Below are 23210 nucleotides of genomic sequence, written 5' to 3' on the forward strand. Positions count from 1 at the left end.
GCCCACTATTTCAAAAGCCGGGAATATGATTTCATAAGACTTGGAAGTGCTCTCCTCTCTCTCTCTCTATATATATATATATGAAAAAAAGTTACTATCCATTTCAACAACTTTGTTGGTAACTTTCGGGAAACGGTCTGTGCGCCGTCACTGCGCCTCCGACCAGCGAAAACAGCGAGTTGTAGCGGATCCGCGCTCAGATTTGGACGATTCTGTTTATCTTAACAACAGTGTGTGAGCAGCTAAAGCGCCAGCGGCGTTTTCTCATCACACATGAAACTTTCTGACACTGCGGGAACAAGCGAAGCCAGGACCTGCAGCACGCAGGGGAACGACACCGAGCAGCCGGAGCGGGACGCATTTACAGCACAAAACTTATCTCAGGACAAAGCGTCGTCCCTTCCTCTACTCTCTCTCTCTCTCTCTTTTAAAAGGATATGACAAATGACAAGGACACAGTGGACATCTACAGAGCCGGAGAGTTTGGAGCCGGTGGCCGAAAGCGCAAAGAATGGGAGAAAAAAGGAAGACCTACTTTTGGCCAGTTTTCTCGCCCTCGCCTTGGATCTCATCTTGTCGGCTTGTAGATTCCTCTCGTCGTCCTCCGTGAGCCCAGAAGCAGCAACAACACTATCTTCATCTCACCAGCATTGTCAGTTTGGACACCTTCGCACATGCGCACAGGCCATTCAATCTGACACCCTCGCCGGGGCCAAAAAACTTTCCAATGTATTCATCATCATCATCACTTTTTTGTCCTATCGTCTCCCCTTTAGATCACTTATCTCTTCCCCTCCTCCTCTTCCTCCTCCTCCTGCTCTCTCCTCACCAGCTCACCTTCCCTCCCTCCCCCATTTACCGTCGTCCCCCCCACCCCACCACCCGCCCCATTCAGCTCCTGCCAGCACCTTCTTGTATTTTTACCCCTTTAACTGCGACAACCTGGTTTTCTGCAAACGACGGAGGACACAGAGGTATGCCGACATCCGGATCGTGTTATAATCGCCGCATTTATTATTACTATTAATATTATTATTATGAGTGTTATTATTATTATGATTATTAATAATAATCATAATAATAATGATACTGCTATTATTATTAATAGCATGCTATGTGTGTATCTCTCTATAAGATGTTGACAAAATAATGTTCTTTGTGAGAGGCTGAGAAAGTGATGTTTAGTGCTGGAGTTATTTTTAACTTCACTAAATTCACGTGCAGGCACAAAAAGGTGAAACGCTCGATTGGACTTGAACTTTACAAGCTGTGTGTGTGTGTGTGTGTGTGTGTGTGTGTGTGTGTGTGTGAACCTTGCTGCCCCCAGGACATGCAGTGGCCAGCAGCTGTTTGACACATGCACGGAGCCTCCACCAGCGCTGCTGCTGCTGCTGCTGCTGCACACCGGGGGGAGAGTTCACGTCACAGAAACGGTCGTGTATTTACGCCACTTATTTGTTGGAGAAGTGTTTGCGTCCACGGCTCCTCGCGCCACACTCCGGCGCGTAAAAGCTCAGGTCACCTGGACGAGACAGCGGTCTCTTTTCCCTTTGTGAGTAAAACTTCTGCATGGCACCTGTTCATTCGTTTGTTTGTTTTGTTTTGTTTTGTTTGCTGCAGGCTGGAGGAGGAGAGCGCCTTTAGGTCCGAACATGCAGCCGAACATGACTCAGTGACCACCAGGTAATTAAAAAAAAATTAAAAACATATTCAGCAAATATACATATTTATTCAAACATCCCACTATAATTCTGCATAATTCATTTGACACATGTAATACTGGCGTGAACATTTTAATGTAAATATAAGGATTTTTATTTAACTATAAAACGTGAAAAGTGTGACGAATTAATATTAATAATTATATATTCAATCATTTCATATTGTCCTCACAAACTAACGTGTTTTTCTGTTTGTTTTTGTTGGCCGAAAATTAACTACCATTAGATAACAAAAGCAAGAAACAAAACACGACTGTGTATTTGGAGTTGAGGATTTGTAATTGTATTATTGTTATTATCGTTATTATTATTATTTCTAAGAAGTAATAAAGTCCAGTCAGACTGATGGTGGTCGGCTGGACGCCGCATTCATGTGGTGCCGGGGCCTTTAGCCTGTCATATGGGAATGGTTTCCGTCTGGTTCGGGCTGAATAAAGGCGGCTCTATGTTGGAGCCGATTAAAGATCGGTGGTGATGGAGCGACTGCAGTCTGCTTCAGGAGAGAGAGGAGGAGCGGCATCATTTCTCTGCACACACCAACCACAATGCACCTTTTTTTATTTTAACAAGACAGCCCTCTAGTACTACTACTAATATTATCAATATTAATGCATATTATTATTATAATACCAATTATTACTAATATTATCATTATGAATATTATTATTATTATTATTATTATCAGCATTATTATTATTATTATTATTATTATTATTGTTATTATTATCATTATTATTATTATTATTATTATTGTTATTAACAACAGCAACAATGATAATAATGATAATAATAATAATAATAATAATAATAATAATAATAATAATGATTATAAGCGTGGCGGCCTGTGTGTCTTTGCTTTCTTTGCTTGAGCCGCAGCTTGTTGCTCATTGAAATGCGCACGTGGCAGCAATTGATTAGAATAAAGGCTCGAGTTCATCAAACACGTCTTCAGTCTATATTGGACACAAATTGCCGTGGGATGTTTCCCCGGGAGTTGAAGTCAATGAATGACGTGATCATTAATCCATAATAATCAGCAGTAATTAGCATACATTATCTGAATATTAGGGAGTCGGTGTTGGCATCGTGAAGGGCGCGGGTTTGGTGGAACATTTCTGTGTGGAATAATAACACTCATTATTTAAAAATAAAAATTATAAAATGATAGCAAAAGATCAGCTTCATGGCCTCGAGGAAAAAAAAGTGGGGACAGAATAAACGCGGACAAAAAGAGGGTCGATAAAACAAATAATAAATGATGTGCTGTACAAAGGTTTTGTTTATTCCTCTGTGTGTGAAGGATGAGTGAGGGGAAAAGAAATCAATAATCTATCGTCTTAATCGACAGGTTCCATCGATACCACGGTCCTTCCTGCTGCTGCAAGTCGGAGAAAAATTGAAAAGGAGAATATAAATGCAGTTGGGGTTGTTTTTTGTCGAAATGAATGCGTCGAGGCCAGACTTCTGAATGTGTCTTTCTCGTCGGGTTGGACACATGATTTCACACAGTGCAACACCTTTTTAAAGGGCCAATTAACTGTGATTATGCTCGCAAAGAAGGGGAAAAAAGGTGCTGCTCCCTGACTCTATAGCCTGTGGGGGAATAGTTTACTTTTCTGCGTCATTTAAAAGTCGACCTTAAACGGGTTTGTGGAAGGCTGCGCAGGAACACCTCGCGTCTTAGACGCGTTTGCTCTCCAGAAAATGTGCCTTTTTCCTCCCTTTTCTTTTCTTTTTTTTGTCCTGCCTTTGGTTGGAGTGCACGAATGCAATGCTGCTTCCTTCCTCCATCCCCGGAAGAGAGGTGTGCTGTGTTCACTCACCTGCACAGAATCCGTTTATCAGATTGTCTGGTAAGACCGACTACAGGCAGATGCCATTTAGAATCAACTCGAAAAAAACACAAACAATATGATTTTTGCGCAATTAAGTGCGTAAAGTAGTAGCTGCTGCTATTTTTATTTTAGTCTCCTCTAACCACATTAGTCCTCACAGCACCTGAACACAACTGTGTGAGTAAACTAGACACAGATCCTTTACAGCACTGATGGCTGCAATGTTTGTGTGTCAAGATATGGTTTACAACATTCTCCCCTCTATGCATTAGGGCCTCTACAGGCCAATTTCCTTTATGTCACACTGAACTCCCATAACCAGACAATAACTGATTGTTTACTTTGGCTATACATTGCAAATAAGAATAATCTGGCGAGGGTGAGGTATCCATAGTTGAGTGGACTGGTGTGGTTCGACTGTGGCCCTCAAACCTACAACACACAGTTTGTACAGCTATTCTTCTTGGGACACTGCGTTCACTTCCATTCATTTGTACAGAATAAACACAGTGTTATCCCCGACCTTGACCATAATCAGTTAATGCATAACCATAACCTCTCACCAACTCAAATCTTAGCCCTAAACTTAACCAGTTGCTCAGAAACGCGGTTCTGCCTCATGAGGACCAGGTTTTGGACGACTGATGGGGTTAGTGTTTATGCCAGAAAAAGGTCCTGAAAGGGCACAAATACAAGCACACACACACACACATACACACAGTCTGCTGATGAAACCCAAGCTTTATCCACAGTGGAAAGGACTCGGGGTCTCTGGATTAGACGTTTGGCGCAAGATAACATCAGCGCGCACAAGAAATGTGAAATGGATCAGCTCTCGCTCCGGCCTGTGGACGAGGCGGGCGGAGGGACATCAAAAGGCCGCAGCGAGTCCTTTTGTGAGCGCTTTGTCAAGTTGCAAACTGTAACTCGGCCACAATCGACGTGAAGAGAGAGTTAAACACGGAAAACTATACCTGCGGCAGGGGCTGAGGTGTGGGGGCTGTACACGAGGAGGAGGTGATGTTCAACAACAACCACCACACAGATCAATAGATATGAATCCAGCACGATCACAGCAACTTAACCTTTTCTCCCTCTCTGTTCTGTTATGTTCTGGGTTTGCCGTGACACTCCACAGTGGGCCGCTCCCTCCTCTCCTCCAAGTCCCCAGGAGCGGCAATACTGTGAAGTTGCCTTGGTAATTATTAGCCATTAATTGGGTTCAAGACCTTGTGCGTCTGTGGGAAAAAAAAAAAAAAAAAATCTGACCGCTAATCCACGACGTTTCCTTGGGGCCTTTTTTTGTGCAGCGTTGTTAACATGCTGTCACAGACAGACACAGCTACTGATAGCAGGGATATGAGACTGTACAGGTACAGGCGCACTGCAGGAGTCCGTGACCGTGGCACTTCACATCTGGAGAGCTATTAAATATATACAACCTATGTTTGAAGAATGTGCGGGTGTGTGCGTGGGGTTTGACTGATCACACATTTGATTGGCTGCCCCCAAAAAATTGATGGATGAAAAAGAAACAGATAATTTATCCAAAGTAAAGAATAAGATAGTGTTTTTTCCCCCTCAAAGTAGTCATTTCGTATTTCCGTGAAAACATTCAACTTTTTTCCACTTTGCACCTCGGTTGTATTAGGTTCAATTTTCTGTGTGTACACGTTCACACCAATGCATTCAGCTGTCACCTCATTTAAAATCCTGCTGACTCATGCCGGTCACAGTCGAGGCCAAAACACAAACCTATACATGCATTTCATCATTTTCTGTCCTTATTAATAAGAAGAAGAAAAAATCATGCCCTTATTGTCTGATTTATTTCCAGGGACCACTGTTCGCTGATTTTGCACTAAAACGAGAAAGAAATAAGTCATTTCAGTAGCACCGGGTGGAAATTACAGGGTATCATAAGCAAAATGCCAACGAATACATATTTCCAAATATCACCATTTTTTTTAAAGCGGAATTATTATTATTCAGAAAACAGAATTCGGCTAAAACAAACAAGCAAAAAAAGGGGATAAACCACGACTAAGGTTCACTTAGCAAAATGTAAATAAAGCAAAATCAACACTGGGAATTAAGACCATTTCCTTCCTTAAAAATGAAGAAAGAAAGAAAAAAAAAAACCGTAACCCCGCAAAACACAGCGCCCGCCTCGCGTCCCATCATCATTAATGTTGTTGTTTTTAATTAATCGCTCGTTAATGTCGCCATCAATTTCCCCGCAGATCACAGCAGCGAGGAGCCAAAAAAAAGCCCCGCCAAACAAATGCACATTAAAATATCGCCGGGAGGCTTGAGTGAAAATTACCCCGATGTAGAAATGACCTTAATATGATGTAATCAATCACGCTGTCTGCTGGGACACTGGGAATCACAATGTTAATCTTTTCGTTGGGAGCGGTGGGGGGAATAGCCTGTCATATTTCACAAGTCAGCTAATAAGGAGCAGAAAAAACATATATCAGTGAGGTGAAAATCTAAATTATACATGCAGAATATTTACAGGAAGCTCTGAACGTTTGGTGGAAAAAGGCCTGTGAGGCCTCTGGGCCTGTAATCCTTTCTTTTTTTATTTATCATCATTATTAGAAGTAGTAGTATTATGAATATGTCACCACAATGGCATCAGACTATAATTATATTATTATAAAATCAAAACAAAAATACATTCAAGAATAATATTTAGGTTTGTTCCTGGGTTTTTTGTAAAATCACTATTCGTTCATACAAAAAATAATAATAAAAACAGACATTTGTTTGTGTCCCTTTGCAATTTTATGATATATTTAACATTTAAATAAATGACAAGATGTGACCAAATGTCATGGAAAACAAGCTTTGACAGGTCTCGTGTTGAATTTTAGGTGAACCAAGCACTGGGGAAAAAAAAAACTGAAACGGCAGCAGTCACAGAAATGAAGTGTACAGCTGTTTGTAGGCACCAAACATGGGTGCACGAGCGTTAGCACGAGAACATACACACAACTTGGCAGGTTACAAGAGGCTCATGTGGGCAGCATCAAGTGCTGAGGCCAGTGCATGTTATCATTAACAACTGTGGACAGATAGAACAGGCCCGAGCACACAAGTGTCCATTTCACACCAGCCTGGCATGGCGGCAGGTTAGGACTCCAGAGAGCCGCCTGCCACCGCTCAGCAGCCTTTTGAAGCAATGAAGCATCTGAGATTTCTGGTTCTCATCTTTGAAACACACACGCTTGAAGGTCCAACCTGAGCTTGTGTTCTCACCTCCTGCAAAGATCAGATCTGGGATTTTGTTCTCGTCGCACCAGTGTGTGTCAATGACCACTTTTCACTGCTACTGGGCTTCCATCACACACTATACTCACTGTGTGTGTGTGTATGACTATACATATACATATATACATATACACACTACATATACATATAGATACTGTAACCTCCATTGGTCTTGTATAATAAATGCAAAGTGTAAAAATATTATATTTTATAAACATATATATATATATATATATATATATATACATACATATACACATGTATATACACACACACACACACATATATATATACACATATATATATATGTGTGTGTATATACATATTTATACATATATATATATATGTGTGTGTATATACATATTTATACATATATATATATATATACATACAGTATATATATAAAATGAAGGCTAAAATGATTCACAGCTCCAAACCCTATAATCTTATTCACTTTTTTCATGTTTCAATTGTGCGTCAATATTTGTGTGAAAAGAAAATCCCCCCTTTTTTCCCCAGGAAGATGGAGAATATGTAACAGCTCCAGATCCCATGAACAGCCTCTATAGGAGCAGTGAAACTGCCCTGATGTATTATAATACTGTATGAGGGGAGTGACATCACTGCAGCCAGCTATAGTGGGGCCCCACGCGCACACACACACACACACACAAACGCACACTCACACAAAATCATAGCCGTAAAAATGCTTAGCAGGAGGGATGGGAAAGGCTCAGTGGTATGGAGCAAAATCAATGCTAATGTGCAGCATGGACATGTGCTGGATGTGTCATATGTAATGATGGACTTTGTCACTGCACGAATACACTAAAAAATAAAATAAAAAATGGTTTTCTTTTGGAGAATACTGCATCTGTATTGTGCCGCTCAGGTAAAGCAGCTGTTTACTGCAGAGTTACCGTCTCCTAACAGAAGTCTACGAGTCTTGTTAACACTCTCAAGCTAAACGGATCTGCTTTTCAGTAATACGTTTCCACTGCCTGCCAAGGTACGCAGGCCCTGAATCCAAGGGGCACTCTAAGGGATTTCAGCAAATCACAAATATGACTGAAACTTAACCCAATACACATCCACACACTCCTCCAACACACACATACGCGCCGATCCAGCACTGTGCCACAGAGTATTGTGGTGTGTGTATATATTCACAGCCCCCTTTTTTCCCCACAGCAGCAGATGACTTCCCAAGATGAAGGGAAGGGGAAAAAAAAAAAGAAGAACTTAGACCAAGCTGCACACTTACACTATATGAGCCTGAAACAAACCATAAAACACCAAACACTCTACAACAAAGGCCAATAAAGGTTTCAGCAACTGAAGCACAAACGCTGCAAGTAGCACAACAAACCCCGGCAGCTCTCTTTGCACCACTTCCATTTCCATAGAGATTATTTTCCCATTCTCCCGTTAGACTTCTGTAGCCTGGCAGTGACCAGCTACATTATTTATTTGTTTTTTCGCCGCACAGTGTTCGTGCATGTCCGTGGTGAGAAAGCAAATGTGTGTGTTGCCGGACTGACAGGATGATTAATAGGAGCTACAGCCGGGGAGTGGGAGTGGGGGTGGAGGATGGTGGAGGGTGGGTTATGGTGGATATGGAGGTGGAGGAGGGGGGCCGGGGTGGACTTCAGCAACACATCAAAAACAACAGCACTTCTCGGGGTTTGCCGACACTTCCTCTTCATGGAGCCACCCCCAAAAATCTCCTCCTCCTCCGCCACACCTGGGGGGGGTGGATCAATGGGATTTCATGGAGAAGAGTTGATGAAGAATTCCTATTGTTGGACACACACCTACAGAAGCCGGGCGCATACTTAGTGTGCAGGAACACAGCGGGATAGATCGAGGCAGGGGGAAGAAACAGAGGAATTTCACTGTGCATCAGAAGTGCATGTTGTTTGCTGAAGGAGCACAGCAAACGCTGAAATGGCAGATATTTCATACACAACCTGGGTAAATATTTACTCTGGACCTGTTTCACTTATGACAGCACAAGACGGAGTTATAATTCCTTATGGCTGTGGGGGGAAATAAAAAGGGTGACAGAGCGACAGGTGATGAAGTAGTGGTTAAAGGAGGTTGCGGACAGTGGTCATTTTTCCAATGCTTGGGCATGAGCTGGAAAGCAAGTGGCTGAGCAGAAGTGAAACTCAAGCTAAAGGTGATGAAGCCATGTTTGCCAAGTAGGAGCCGAGATGATGAAGACGACAGGATGAAAGCATGATTGATGATGCAGAAAATCATGCATCATACAAAAAATAAAAAATAATAATTACAACAGCAGACGCCCGAGAGAAGAGTGCAACGACACAGTGAGCTGGTTTCCTCCACAGATGCAGGGAAGCGTTGAAAGACTGCCCTCCTGTGTCAGACGCACAAACACATGTTGCACAATAGAAAGCCTTGTACTGCAGCCTCTCGGTCTCTCTCCGTCTCTCTTATGACACCTTAAGGTGAAATAGCTCCCATTCAAAATAATAGAGATGACACAGCTACACTAAAGTTACTGGACATGAATGTAAGGCAGCGGCTTCAAACTCAAAATGACCTGGAGGCCAGTGAACCTCCAGGAGTGAGACGGTCAAAGTGGGAGAAGTCCAGTGATTGGAAATTCAAATGAAATCTTGATAATCCATTTCAAAGTAAACGTGCTTGTTCTGACTTATAGTACACAAGAGAACATGATGATGCTGCAAAATGTGGAACAAATAATAAATAAATAACAAATACTGGATAGAATCCAAATATGTAATCAATAGTAGACAAGTATGACCAAATGTGTTATTATGAAAATGTTGTTCACTGTTGTCAATAGTAAAAGTAAATGGATAGATGGACTGGGGGAGGCGGCATGTGGGCCACGAGTTTGAGAGCCCTGATGTAAGGTACACATTTTTAAATTAAACTTTTTTATCTGAATTAATTACTGTTTATGCCCAAAGTGCTTCTATTATATAAAACCTGTTTCCTACACTCAGGAGCCACTTGATTTATTTACTTGTTAATGTAAATATCTAATGATCCAATAACATGACAGACATGAACATGCTTTTAAGATCTCAGGCATAGTCACGACGGCCTGCTGAAGTTGAAACCGAGCATCAGAATGGGAAAGAAAAGGTGATTCACGTGACTTTGAACTGTCTTGAGTGTTTCAGAAGCTGCTGGCTGAGTGGGGGTTTTCACACACAACCATATCCAGGGCTTACAGAGAATGGTCCAAAAAAGAGAAAATGTCCAGCGAGCAACAGTTCTCATGGGCCAGGATGGCTTGTTGATGCCAGAGGTCAGGGAGGGAAAAGGACGGGCTTGTTCAAAAAAATATAAAAAGGCAACAGTAACTCAAATAACCCCTTATTATGGAGAAGACCGTAACTCTAAACATGAACCAGATGGGTTACCGCGGCAGGGGGACCAATGCCATTCCTGACACTTTATTAGGTGTCTTCTGTATAAAAAAAAACCAAAGTGGCCACTGGAGGGTATGTTTGCCATGTTCCTGCATATTTACTTGTGCCATCTAATCATGAGAGCGAGAGAGAGGCAAACTATAAGATTTTAACAGGTTGTCAACCTCCTCTGCTGCTCTTTTCCGAAGGGAGCCTACTGCCAAATCCCTGAGCATGCTTAACAATTCCATTACCGCCGAGCAGAACACCCACACTACTCTTTTGAAGCCAGGGCATTTTAGGGGAGAAGAGTTTATTGACTTCAAATTGTTACCACTTGGGCCTTCCCCTTTTCATTTCTGAAAAAAAAAAGGCCCAAAAACCTATATCGGTCTCCATGTGAAAGTGCAGCGTGTGTAGCTCTGGAGGTGAACTCCGCTGTGGTATTTGTTCGGATGAGATTTAAGAAGAGCGCTGAGTGACAATTGCTCATGACACAGGAATGAAAATATTATCCCGCTCACTAATAGCGGCGGCTCATCACTGGAGTGATTTTATTTGGCAGAGCTTGGCTTTTTTCGTAACATCCAATGGCTTTTGCCTTACAAACTGAGCTCATCTGTGGACCAAATGTGTCACACGGTAAGACGGGAGAGATTTGTTCTTTCGGGCCGTGCTAATAAAGTGTGATGGATGATTGGATTCATGATACGCCCTGTCCTCACTTGTCATTTTCATAAGCCCATACATGTCACGCACTGACATTTGCCATATGGTAAAACTGGACAAGTTGTCACTCCATTTGGGGGGGGGATTTCCCCCACCATCAAATCACACATATGCGGAAAATAATGTTTTGTTGTCTCCCATTCAGTGTAACCTTTGAAGATGTCAGATGGAATGAGGCTACTGTGAGACACTTACAGCCTGTCAGCTGCTGGGACTTCAGTGTGGGGGGAAATATGGGCTTACATGCACCTGTAGGCCTGGGGCCACGGTGGCACCTCTCAACTTTTCCTGTGGGATGGGATGCTCTGCTATACTGCATGTATGCTCCTGTACCTCCAAATCAAACCACATGAACCTGACTTTATATAAAGCTCAAACCTAAATCTCCAGAATTAATTACAATAGCGTGATTTTTTTTTTTTTAGATGCAGTGTTTACGGTTTGGTCACCACTGCCATACGTGTTTCCATCAACTTAAAATGTTGTATCATTCATTCAGGGGCTTTGCATCACCAGTTTGTGATTTCAAGAGAGCCAACTTTCCTGTGCCAGTAAGGAGGAAATTAAGTGACCACGGATAATACCATTTGACAGCTTTGAGGGAATGAAAACTAAACGGATTTCTGGTTTCACTGCTGCCTGAAGTGAAGTGCTGCTCCCGATTGTCAAGAACCTTCTACAACGCCACGTGAAAAGCCTAATAATGATTCATGTGTTGCACCTTATAAAACAGAGAGAAAAAAAAATCATTAAGATAACCAAGTTACCATTGAGAGCCAGGTGTATGAGGCAGTGTTTATGGGATGAAGGAAACAGTTTGTTTGCAGAAGGCTAAATCCATTTCGGAAAGGATTACCACACATTTATCATACAATATCTCTGACATATAGATGACTCAGTCTCTCATTTTTTCCTTCATTTGTAAAAGCTCAAACTGAAAAAAAGAATTAAACGCAGATAAACAAAGCAAATCTGGACAGCCTTTATATGTGCAGGTACTGTACTGCATGTGAATCAGGCGTCATTCGCCACGGCGCTCATGGCCAGGGAAACTGATCCGTTTCCTCGCACTGACAATCATCTGCTCTCTGCTCGGCCAGCACTGGGAGGAACATTCAACAATATGTAAACGGCGTCAAATCAAAGAAAAACAGCAAAATCAGACTTGTCCTTTTTTTTTTCATTATGTACATGGCATTAGATCAAGACAGGAGAGCTGGTGGAAAAGGAAGGAAGGGAGGCACGTAACATAGGAGTAAAAGTGCATATATGTGCTTGTGTCCGTGTGTGCGGGGTGGATGGGGGCGGGTGGGAGGTATTCTCTGCCACTGGGTGAGCTTATCCAGAGGATCTGTTCTGCTTCAAGAGAAGGAGAGAGGGGTCTGATGAACGGAGTGTGCCACACACTTGCTGTGACACACACACACACACACACACACACACACACACACACACACAGACACACACACACACACACACACACACACACACACACACACACACACAAAGCCAGGACTTTGTCAGCGTTACCTACCGCTGAGTCTATGAGCACCCCAGCTCCAAAATCAGCACTCCAATAACAAACTCCACAAGTTTTTCTGATTGGCTGTGACAAATCCTCTCTGCTCTCTGGATCCCTGTAATGCCTGCTTCTGATGGCCTGTCACCTTTATTTCATGTGTGAAAGACTATTTCTTCATGTATTAGTATATTTAATGCATATGTATCTTCATTTGTTTTCATGCACCTACATTCAACAAGAAGAGAAGGAATAGCGCAAAGAAGAAAAGTCAGAAGAAGAAACCCTTTTGAAAACAAGGTCCAGCTACCATTCAAGCTGTTTCGCCTTGGATTTAATTAAAATGCACCAAGTCTTTTATCAGAGAGAGGGCAGGGGGATGTGGCGGACTTGCCCTTTATGCTGTCCACCATCTTTTTTTAGCGAGCAATGTCAGTGGGTGCCAAATGGCAAAGCCTGCCGGATCATTATTTGAGTGCCAAAACGGTGGGAGAGAAAAAGGCAGCAGAAAGCCAGTCATTAAAATTCCTACCACCTTGTTGACTGCATCTCCCCAACCAGCTTTCTTTCCCCTCATAGGACATGGAGGAAAGGGATGGCGTCTTTGTCAAAGAGGCACAAACCCTAAATTGGATGTGGAGGAGATACAGGGAAACAGCTCGAGACACCGACATGTATCAAAGACTAAATAATGATTTCAGATCTGTGGGAGTTTGTGAGTAAAATAATAGAGAAACCCACTTGGGGATGCTGGATCAGTTAATTGCACACTTTTTTTTTTGATTTACACTACAGGGAAAAAAGGAGCTAGCAACTCTGATTCATGACCACCAAAAGAAGACAGGCACTCTTGGACAGATGTGTCAACTCTACTTACTGTTTCCTTTTTTCTCTCTGCAGAAGCACAGACGAGGACCACACACACAGAGAGCTGAGGGAAGATAGTTAATGTGGGTTAAGGGATTGGTGCAAAGTGCAGAGGTGGATTTGTGCAGTGGACCTCGGAGGCTCTCGAGATCTAGTGGTGGCCCTTGGTATTGGTGACAATGTCTAGGCCAGGAACCACTGAGGAGCAAGGGAAAGGTCATAATTATGGCTCAACGGGTTCACCAAAGAATGGTAGGATGTGCAATACACAGGGACGAGGGTGTTGTGGAATTCAATTTCTAAATATAATTGCAGATAACTTCGCCACAACATTCTTTTGATTAGTAGTTTAGTAAGTAAGAGTAGTTTTCTTTTTATATTACACAACAGGTTTTTCAACAGTATTTAAATGGAAAAAATGGAAAATATTTAAAACAGTGATCTTCAGCAGACAGATTAAGAGCTAATTCTGCCAAGCAAAAGGCCAAATTAGTGATTTAACAAGACAATATAAAGACTAGATTAAGTAAACATTAACAAGACAATTACAAAGACACAGGAAAAAGAAGACAGGATAGGCTAGCAGTCGCCTTTGAGACGAGAGTATCCAGCCCTAGAGTTATTTGTAAGTCATTCCAGTCTCTGGCTGCAGCAGACTGAAAGGGCCTAATGCGGAACTGGTTGGGTACTACGTTTCTTATATAAAAGCCTATTTACATGCAGTTGGAGAATTGTGTTTGACATTCGACCTGCCTACAACCAAATCATGGGTTTCTAAGAAACTACTTCAGCATTGTGGTGTAAGTGTGTTGTCAATCACTAAGAAGAATGAATGTATGTTGTGATGGATACATATGGAAACATACTAAAAGCGGTGGTGTGTGCTTGTGTGTGTTCTAAATTACCTACTGACAGACATCCCGATGGCTGTGAGTGAGGATGTGCTGATGGGTAACCAGTGATGCACTCCTCCCCCTTGTCACCAACAGGCCTGGCCCATCAGCCATTGCTCTCGTCTCTCTCACTTCAACCTTCCCGTGTGCCCCATGATGCGCTGCGGTAGGTCAGGCAGGTAGAGACGGTGAGCTGAGGGAGAGAGAAGCAGGGAGGCACAGGGGGTGAAAGGGGAGACTTTTATTATCACCATTGTTTCAAGCTCACTGATTCCCCATCGTTGACTGCTCAAATGTCCTGTCTTTTCAACACACCTGAGCTTTCCCTCTCTCTCTCTCTCTTCACCCCTCCGTCCCCAACACAACCCTCCTCCTCCTCCCTCTCAAATCTCAGCCCTGCAAATCCCTTCTTACCCCCACACAACTCCTCCACTCACCATTTGCTCCTCTCCTGTTTCCTCCATCCCTCTCAATGGGCTCACACTGAGTTTGGAGGGTTGAGGAGAGGGGGAGTAAAAGAGGGGGAGAGAGGTAGAAAGAGAGAGAAAAGCAGGGAGCGCGGTAGGCCTCTGGCTGTAAGGGAGAGTGCACCTGGATGGGCAGGCTTCCTGGACACACTGTGAGGGGCTATTGTCCAGCATGTCAGCAGCCCCTCTCTTTTAATGGGCCCCGTATATCATCATTCTGATTATGGCAGATGACTGGGACTTGGAGAGGGAGGGGTGGAGATGGTAGATCTGGGAGAAGACGTACGTGTGTGTGTGTGTGTGTGTGTGAGAGAGAGAGAGAGTGAGAGGGAGGTGGGATGAAGGCAAGGTTTGGGGACAGAGGCTTAAAAACGCAGGGACCCCCAAATCCCCCATCGACTGAAATCCTAGCACTTAACCCCAGCTATGGCATTGTGTGCTGCCATGGGGATTTTTTTTTTCTTTTTTTGTGGCCGTCATTCTTTTTAATGGACTTTCTCCCTCCATAGACACCTCCCTCTCTCCATTCACCAATATATTCTTTAGTGGAGAAAGTTTTTTTTTTTTCTCCTTTTAGTTTATGACTTGTTTTCCTTTCAGAGGAAGGAGGGGGAAGTGAAGTTTAGTCACCTGTCCTCTCAGGTCCAAACCGGAAACTGTTAACACACTACTCAAACAAGACACCCTTGGATTGTGCTTCAATGAACCATCTTGGAATTTTGTAATCTAGTACACCAGAGTCGGTGGCACATACTTATGCTACATCAAACACTATCTATTCAATTCAGAAATTAGCAAGCTATTTACCCACAAACATGTAAACATTCTTCCACGGTGAGTGTTGATTGTTCCACTGCTTGTGGAAGATGTATCCAACTCAGATCTAACAGCAGGTCAAAGATTGAAGTGTTCATGTTTTGGGCGACTGAGAAGAGAGGGAGTCATTCATTTCAAGGGGACAAACGGCAGCTAATTGAGTAGGTGTTGTAAGAGCTTGTCTGGATACCTTTCAAATGAGTAAAGGGTCATTTCCCCCATAATTAACTACCTATGTTGGATTTGCGTGGTGTGTGTGTGTGTGAGCCTCTGCGTGCGTGTGAGTGGAGGGTCATTTATATCTGGAAACATAGCGCATGTTTAAACAGCAAACCCCTTGGAATTGTCCTTCAGCCACTATATCGATATGAAACCTTTGCATTACGTTTGAAAAAAGTAATGCAAATCTTCAATAATGTTTACTGACCAACAAAAAACAAAAACAAACAAAAAAAAGAAGTCTGCTCGAGTTTATTGCAGAAGAACAGCGAGTTTGAGTGTGCATGCGTGACCAAATGTGCGTGCCTGCGCATGTGTGCTCATTTCCCAGAGCTGATTAGGCGACAGCAGCCATACATCACAGTGTGACCTGTGGTGCATCTGGAAGAAATATTTACACAATTACCGTTCATGGACTACAGCATCCCTTCTGCTTTCATCGTTAAGAAATATATTCAATTGAATCTTGGTATCAAACAGAATACCAAATTCATTACTGTTTTAGATTTATTGCAAGCCTGACATTAAGTGAAAAGATTAAGCTTTGTGCTCTGTACTGAGGCCGTAGTCAGGATGACATTACAGGAGGTATTTTTCCCTTAAGGTGAGTTTAAGGGTCATTTGGGCACAGATGGAGACGAATTCCCTTCCAATTTCTTCAAATACAAACACCATGGTTGTTGATTACCTACAGCAGATCATATATACTGCTTTGAATTTTTCCAAGTGGAAACACGAGGTGATAGATTTACTGGGTGTGAGTGCATGTCTGAGCACTTCCTATTTTAGATGGAGGTAGCTGTGTAACAGGCAGGAAGAAGCCTATAATCCCCTCTATGCTGCTTGAATAGAGTCATTCTGAAAACAGTGAGACAGTGTCCGCTCAATGCTTGCGGCGTCAGATGAGAAGCAGTTAATGTGTCAGTAATTGGACAAGCAGTATATTTTGGGGGAAAGCCCTTAATAAAAACATCCACCCACAAACTGCTGCATGTGTGGTGCACATGCAGCACTCCTTTCGCCGCCCGAGGAACAAACAAACAAACAGAAAAGACGAGATGGCGAGTGGTGAAGAAGAAAAAAAAAAAAAGTAGATATAGCAGCTGCATTCTTCTGGTGTGTCTGGCTGGAAGCTCTCGGGGGATTGGTGGGATTAAGTGAGAGCTGCGGATGACATCACGGGTAAGGACGGCCGCTTGACTCGTAAAGTGCCCCTTGGTTTGTGCATCTACCGGCTGGGTGCCAGAGCTAGGGTGTGGACAAGGGGGGTGAGGGGGATCATTAGTGAGGTTTTATTGGAGAACTGGGGAGGAACCGTTGGTACATGGGTGCAGACACACAGGAAAACTGGATTCAGACGGGCTGTGTAGTGCAGTTATTTGATTGCTCCCAGACCCTCAGTGCAGTGTGTGTGTGTGTGTGTTTGTTGGAGAGACATAGAGCGAGAGTGAGAGAGCGAGAGAGAATGAACTGTGTTTTTGATATGAAACTGATATGCATATTGTGGTGGCGAGTGAGTGTGGGAGAGTTTTAACGTGTACACATAAGCAATTCTGTGTTTGTCTGTGTGTGTGTGTGTGTGTGTGTTTGCAAGGATTTGTTGGCACGTGTGTATAATTGTCCTTTTATACATTGTCGTGCATGTTTGTGCACACATATTTCCTCATGATGAAAACCAGAGGTATCCTATAGCTGGGGGGGCTTGATCTGCAAGTGGGCTGTCCAATAACGTTCCCAGTTCTCATAAAACGCACAAGGCAAAAGCCAGAGTGTCTTTTTTTATTTTCAGGGCAAGCCCCCTCCTCCATTGCCTCTTTCTTCTCATGAGCATATAAAAGACGACAGCAAAGATATCCAGTCTGATACAAATCCAACTCCGTCACCTCCAGATGGGAACGTTGCCTTTTTTACATTGGGAGCACAGCAGTAGCCTGTCCTGACTCACTGTTTCACTCCATATAAAATGAAGTCAACCACATCTTCTGGGGGGCGGCTAAACGCGAGCTACCTTTTACAGTTGGGGCTAGAAGAGCTCCCTTGGAATGATCTATGACTGTGTTTTCTGTGGACATTTGTCACACTAAAACCCCTCATAATGACCCAAGTGGTGTTCACTACACAAAGCAGGGCTAGCAGACAGTGGTTTGACACGCCGTGTTTAAGACTGGCTCTGTCTGTGCATCTTGTCACCGACAGCCCAGATTAAAGGCCGAAGGAACTGCATCCTCTCCATCAAGCAACGGCTCGGGAAATGAGCCATTCATTCTGACCACTGCTGTTGAGCTGTCTGACCTCTCAGAGCCGGAATGCCCACTGTGGTCTCATAAAAGATGCCCGTCATAAAACAGTTGAGGGGGTGAGTCACTGTTGAGCGATTAGCTGCTGATATTGGATGCGATTTCAATAGGTGTCGGGGTGTTAGATTGGATGAAGCTATGAGGTAGTTCTGTGTCTCAGGAATGACAGCTGTGCTGAGCTCGGTGAAAACATCAGATCATTAGAAGGTGGGCGATTAACTTAATGATTATTGTGCCTGTGCCAGCCTTAGATTTACGCTATCTGTGGCACGGCCCATTTAACGTAAATATCCTGGCTGCCACTGTCCAGAGTTGGCCTTAAAATTAACCCTAATAGTGTCATTAGTCCCCCTTCTTGAAGTTTGCAGTAAAACAAAGCACGACCCACACACATACTTAAAGCACTAAATGCAGCATGAATGCAATGCAAATGCTATCAATGGGGGTAAAGGCATTATTACCTATTAGCTGTTTTAATGGTGCAAACAGGGGCACGCAAAGTAAATACTGAGGTTTACGACTTCCAGTGCTTAAGAACAGCATATGTTTGATCGCTGTTGCTAATGTTCAACTAATTAGGGGGTCGGAGCTGAAATTCTGCGCAGAACATTGACGTGCACTCAGTTGTGACTAAACACAAAAAAACTGAGCACAAAAAAAGTGCGAGTGTCTACGCTTTAAGACATTGCAAAGGTTTTGAGGTTTTTTAACTCACATGTTCTCACTAACATGTTTAATCAGCCATCAGAGAGGAAGTAGGATGGTTTTAGCTCCAAATGTTTTTTTTTTTCATGTATTCTGGAAAATATAATTTAATTTACAGTATAAGATTATTCCTCGCCACTGTTTTTGATCATAAGCTCTTATGTCTGGCTTTGGAAAATGAAAAAATAGCATTAAAACAATATCACAATCAATGTTGCCATATTTTTAGGAACAGGAAAAATCACAAATATAAGTGGAGAGTGTTGTTTGAAAAGAATGAATGCATAAAAGACTTTGTTTTTGCCTGTAGCTTTTAAGGTAGCAAGTCATGTTGTGACTGATTTGTGCAGATCAAGAAAAATCAATCATTTACAAAAGTTCATGTCCTTTTACTTGCATACAATTTTTTTTACTAATACTATTTTGGTCATATAATACCTCTGCCCAGAATAATGTTTCCATATACAGATATGGTATTCTAACACAAACAAGTGATGTTTTTTGGGGGGAATTACGTTGCATTATCAGGGACCTGTGTTGCCATTATCTTACAAAGTTGAACAGACTCAATTCCTCAACTGAACTGGGGTTTCTCAAGGAGACAGTGAGCTGATTAAAGGGACAGGAAAACAGCAGCCATGTTAAAAATTCTGTAAAAATGTGGTGATGCACATTAAATTAAAGCTGCTCCACATATATTTTTATATTTGACCTTGAATCCTCTCACAGCGATAATCCCACACGGAGCTTAAAAATGACAACTCACAGGAAAATGGGGGCTTGACTGAGGCGTTTTCCAGGGCTATGTACAGTATGTGTGTGTGTGTGTGTGTGTGTTATATACAGGTATTCTATACAGTGTATAGTATTAGCCTGGCTCCCTGGAGGAGTGACAGAGGAACAGTGCTGGCATTTATTCATAAGCTCATTTCCACCGACGAGAAAAGAAAATGAAAGAGACTCAACACCATTTCCTAACCACTGTACTCAGCAGAAAAGCTGTCTGAGTAATATATCAACCGACTCCCATCAAACTCTTACTTAAACACGCACACCAACTTATTCTTTACCCCCCACCATCCTCCTAATCTCATAAATGTTTTTAGTACTTGGTCTGTCACAGGGAGCTTGACACGGAGGTGTTTACATAAGGGTAGTCATGCTTGCTAGCGGCACTGAACACTGTATGGTCATCTGTCAAAATGAAAGTGTTCTCATAAACATCGTAATTAGACGGTGCTTTATTGTTATTTAGACCGCAGATCGTTAAGTTAGAGTAAACCAACATATTAACCTTTGATTAGGGTTGGCTGAGCTAATACCGTGTCATCACTGCACCACATTCATCATCGTCCCGAACACAGCATTTATCCCAGGGTCGGTCACCTGTGGCAGTAATGAACTGCTCATTAATCACATGAATATTCCAAGTGACACTTTACATCACATTACGTTCATGTGGTACAGGGGAGGAGAATCTTGGTTTGTCATCATTAGACTTTAAGCTGTAGTGCTCGCACCTCACTGCATTCTGCCATGCTTTTTGGCTTTAAAAAAAAAATGTGAATGTAGGAGTCGTACACCTTTAAGACATAATTAACAAACAGGAGAATATGTTTTTCATGAGCTGTGTGAATATGGAAGAATCAGTCAACGCAAAGGCAGGTCCTACAGGATCTTCAGAAGCAGTCGATGGTGAGAAACGAAGCAGCGGGTTCAGAGAGCAACTCACCTTTATGGAATTATAGGTGCCACTATTTGAAGGGACTTTGAAAAAGTGATTGTTCATCACATAGACTAACAGCTGGTCATAAGACTCCAGCTGCTTCCAGCTGATTTCCTTCGAAAGGTGATATAATCGTATAGTCCTGAATCTAAAAAGAAAATTATGGCTGTATAACTTCATATGGAGCACTGTAGTCTGTCCATTAGTCAGTACTTGTATATGAAATACAACAGTGACAGTAGAATTGATTGTATTTCTGACATTTCGTAGCACTTATAGCAGGACTTCTACATGAAATCCAGATGATCTGCTTACGATTTAGGCTTATGTTGCGTTATAAACTAAAATAATTCCCCATCAACTATGAATGTCTGAATATTGTCAGGCAGATGTCCTCAGGCAGGGGTTGGATCTCTAATTCAATGTGAAGTTTCAAGCAGCTCTAGCCGTGTATACTCAAAATATAACAAGTTTCGAGGTCAAACACGCTCTTCAAAGTAAACACAGTCTTTCTAAATAACTTTCGATTGTTCAGTTTGGGCGATCACTCAAAGTATCAGGGTGTGATACATGTGCCGAGCAATTTTCATGCATCTGCATGAAGCATGGAGGAGGGCTAGTGTTTAAGGGGCACGGTCAAGCCATTTAGCCACGCTCATGCACGAGATCCATTTGCGAGCGAGTCAGCGGAGCATCTGGTCTGCCTCACGCCAACATGAGAGGATGATGAAGCACTGCCCACAGGACAAGAAGCCAAGAAATGCATAGAGTATATTTATGTTGTATGTATCTAAAGTTTCTGTCATCACTGACATTATACGGCCACAGTGTCACATTTTAGTGCTCTGGTTTCATCCAGGACTTAAAAGCACAAAGAAACAAAAAATAGATGTTGATGGCACGTGTTTTTCTAAAACAAAGGTGATATTGTTTCTGTGCGACTTACTTCAATTTAAATAATTGTAATATGTGCATTAATAGTTCACAACTCGGGCCACTGTTAGAACCCTCTTGCTTTGTCATAAGTAACATTTTAGTTTTTTTTTTTAATATTTATTATGTATGATCTGGTCTAAATATGTATTTGTGAGGTGTGATCCTGTCCCAGTCTTTACTGCTGTCAACGTTGATATGTTTTGTCTCCTGTGTTATTTGTTGTTGTTGTCCTCGTTATCTTTACATCTCTGTTTTGTGTTACCATCGACCTGCCAAGGGACTGAAGATGGAAATTAGCCACTGGCTATAATCTTGTATATTTACATGACAATGTCCAGTAATGTGCCTGGTCTCGATTTTAAATAAATAACTAGATAAATAAAAATAAATAAATAACCTGAATCATGTGCGTTCGCTTTCCACTCGAGCTCGTTTCCATTTGGAAAGCATATAACATTTTGGAGCAGCAGCCTCTTGCCTTATTCACCTTATCTTTGTACAACATCTACCTTTGCCTACAGTTTGACATCAGTTTTAATTTCTGAGGCAGTGAATGCAGCACTGGCTGCTTTCTTTTTTTCCCCCACTCTGATTCAGACCAGGAGCACAGCTACTCAGATATAACTTCCAAAATCTGAATTGACAAGCGTCTTGGCCCAGGGATTATAATGGCCACTTTATACAAAGTCGTGAATATATCAGTTATTGAGCTCCAAGGGAAAAAATGGGAGAGGATAAATATGTGTACACCAGAAATGTAATGCTACAGTATCTTTAGCACCGCTGCTGGTTCCACGAACAATGAGAACATAAATTCTGGACAATTCTTTCTGCCTCTATGATTCCGTCATACCCACACTGGACAACGCTGGATAAAATAGAATACCAGTCATGTTTCCCGTACATGAATTTTGCAAGCCATTATCAAGTTCACATATTCCTTTCCTCTAAACAATGAAATCCAAAAATCTGCAGACAGATTACGCAAAGTCCCAAGGATGGTTTGGTGATTACAGTAACGACTTGAAATAGCACATAATGACGGACGCAGTGGAACAACATGCGGCAGGAAAAATGCTCCAGGCGAGGGATCTTTCAGGGGAGTATTATTGCTGACATCACACTCCTAATGCTTTTTTATGGACATCTTCATTATCCATCACATGAGGGAGCAGTGGGAAATAATCCAGATAGGTGAAAGGGCCTCAAATTCAGCTCTGACAGCAGATTGTGAGTCCCTTTAATCACGTTTAAATGGTGTGAGCAAGCAGGTGTGTGTTGCTTATGTGTGCGTTACTGCGTGCACATATGTATACTGTAACCCGCAGAGCATTTGTGTGCATTTTAAAAAGGGAAGACTGAACCTGAGCAGATCTTTGCGTGAGTGTCTGTAATTGGCCGGAGAGAGGGAGAATCTATGAGCTGACATCTGCAGTTGATTTTTGGTGATAATAAATCAGTTTTCGTTCTACGCTGGTGTGCTTCCACACAATGTGTTACATACTCTCTCTCTCTCTCTCTCCTCTTCTCCTCCTCATTTCCGCAAGCCTGTGGAAAACCAAAGACGAGCTGTGCAGGGTTCCTGCAGAACTTTGGACGCAGCTTCACTTGTCGGATGGCCACACAAGTTGAGTTGTGAAAGCCCCTTCCTGGCCAAAGCTGTAGAGGGAGAAAATGAAAGGAGTGCAAAGGGAGAGACCTGCTCTGTGATTATCAGCGAGTGGAGGTGGATGGAGACAACAAGGTGTGAACAGGCCATAGCTGAGTGTGGTAAAAAAGAAAAAGACAATT

The 23210-nt window shown here is 42.5% G+C and overlaps 1 protein-coding gene and 2 long non-coding RNA genes across 3 annotated transcripts in view; 1 reads left to right on the forward strand and 2 right to left on the reverse strand.

Annotated features, from left to right (window-relative positions):
* Nucleotides 1–797, reverse strand: part of prdm16 (PR domain containing 16) — a 159471-nt gene extending 158674 nt beyond the window's left edge. The window contains exon 1 of the mRNA XM_044037579.1: nucleotides 536–797. Coding sequence (XP_043893514.1) covers nucleotides 536–572 — 37 coding nt within the window. The 5' untranslated portion in view covers nucleotides 573–797. The remainder of the gene's footprint in view (nucleotides 1–535) is intronic.
* A 99-nt stretch (nucleotides 798–896) lies between these two features.
* Nucleotides 897–4078, forward strand: LOC122777422. Its single transcript, XR_006361326.1, has 3 exons — nucleotides 897–974; nucleotides 1328–1683; nucleotides 3070–4078. It is a non-coding gene; the product is annotated as an uncharacterized LOC122777422 (long non-coding RNA).
* Nucleotides 4079–13778: 9700 nt separating this feature from the next.
* Nucleotides 13779–23210, reverse strand: part of LOC122777423 — a 50451-nt gene continuing 41019 nt past the window's right edge. Inside the window, exon 3 of the long non-coding RNA XR_006361327.1 lies at nucleotides 13779–14446. This is a non-coding gene — a long non-coding RNA (uncharacterized LOC122777423). The remainder of the gene's footprint in view (nucleotides 14447–23210) is intronic.

This window comes from Solea senegalensis, linkage group LG11 (assembly GCF_019176455.1).
Source record: "Solea senegalensis isolate Sse05_10M linkage group LG11, IFAPA_SoseM_1, whole genome shotgun sequence".
Classification (NCBI taxonomy): Eukaryota; Metazoa; Chordata; class Actinopteri; order Pleuronectiformes; family Soleidae; genus Solea; species Solea senegalensis.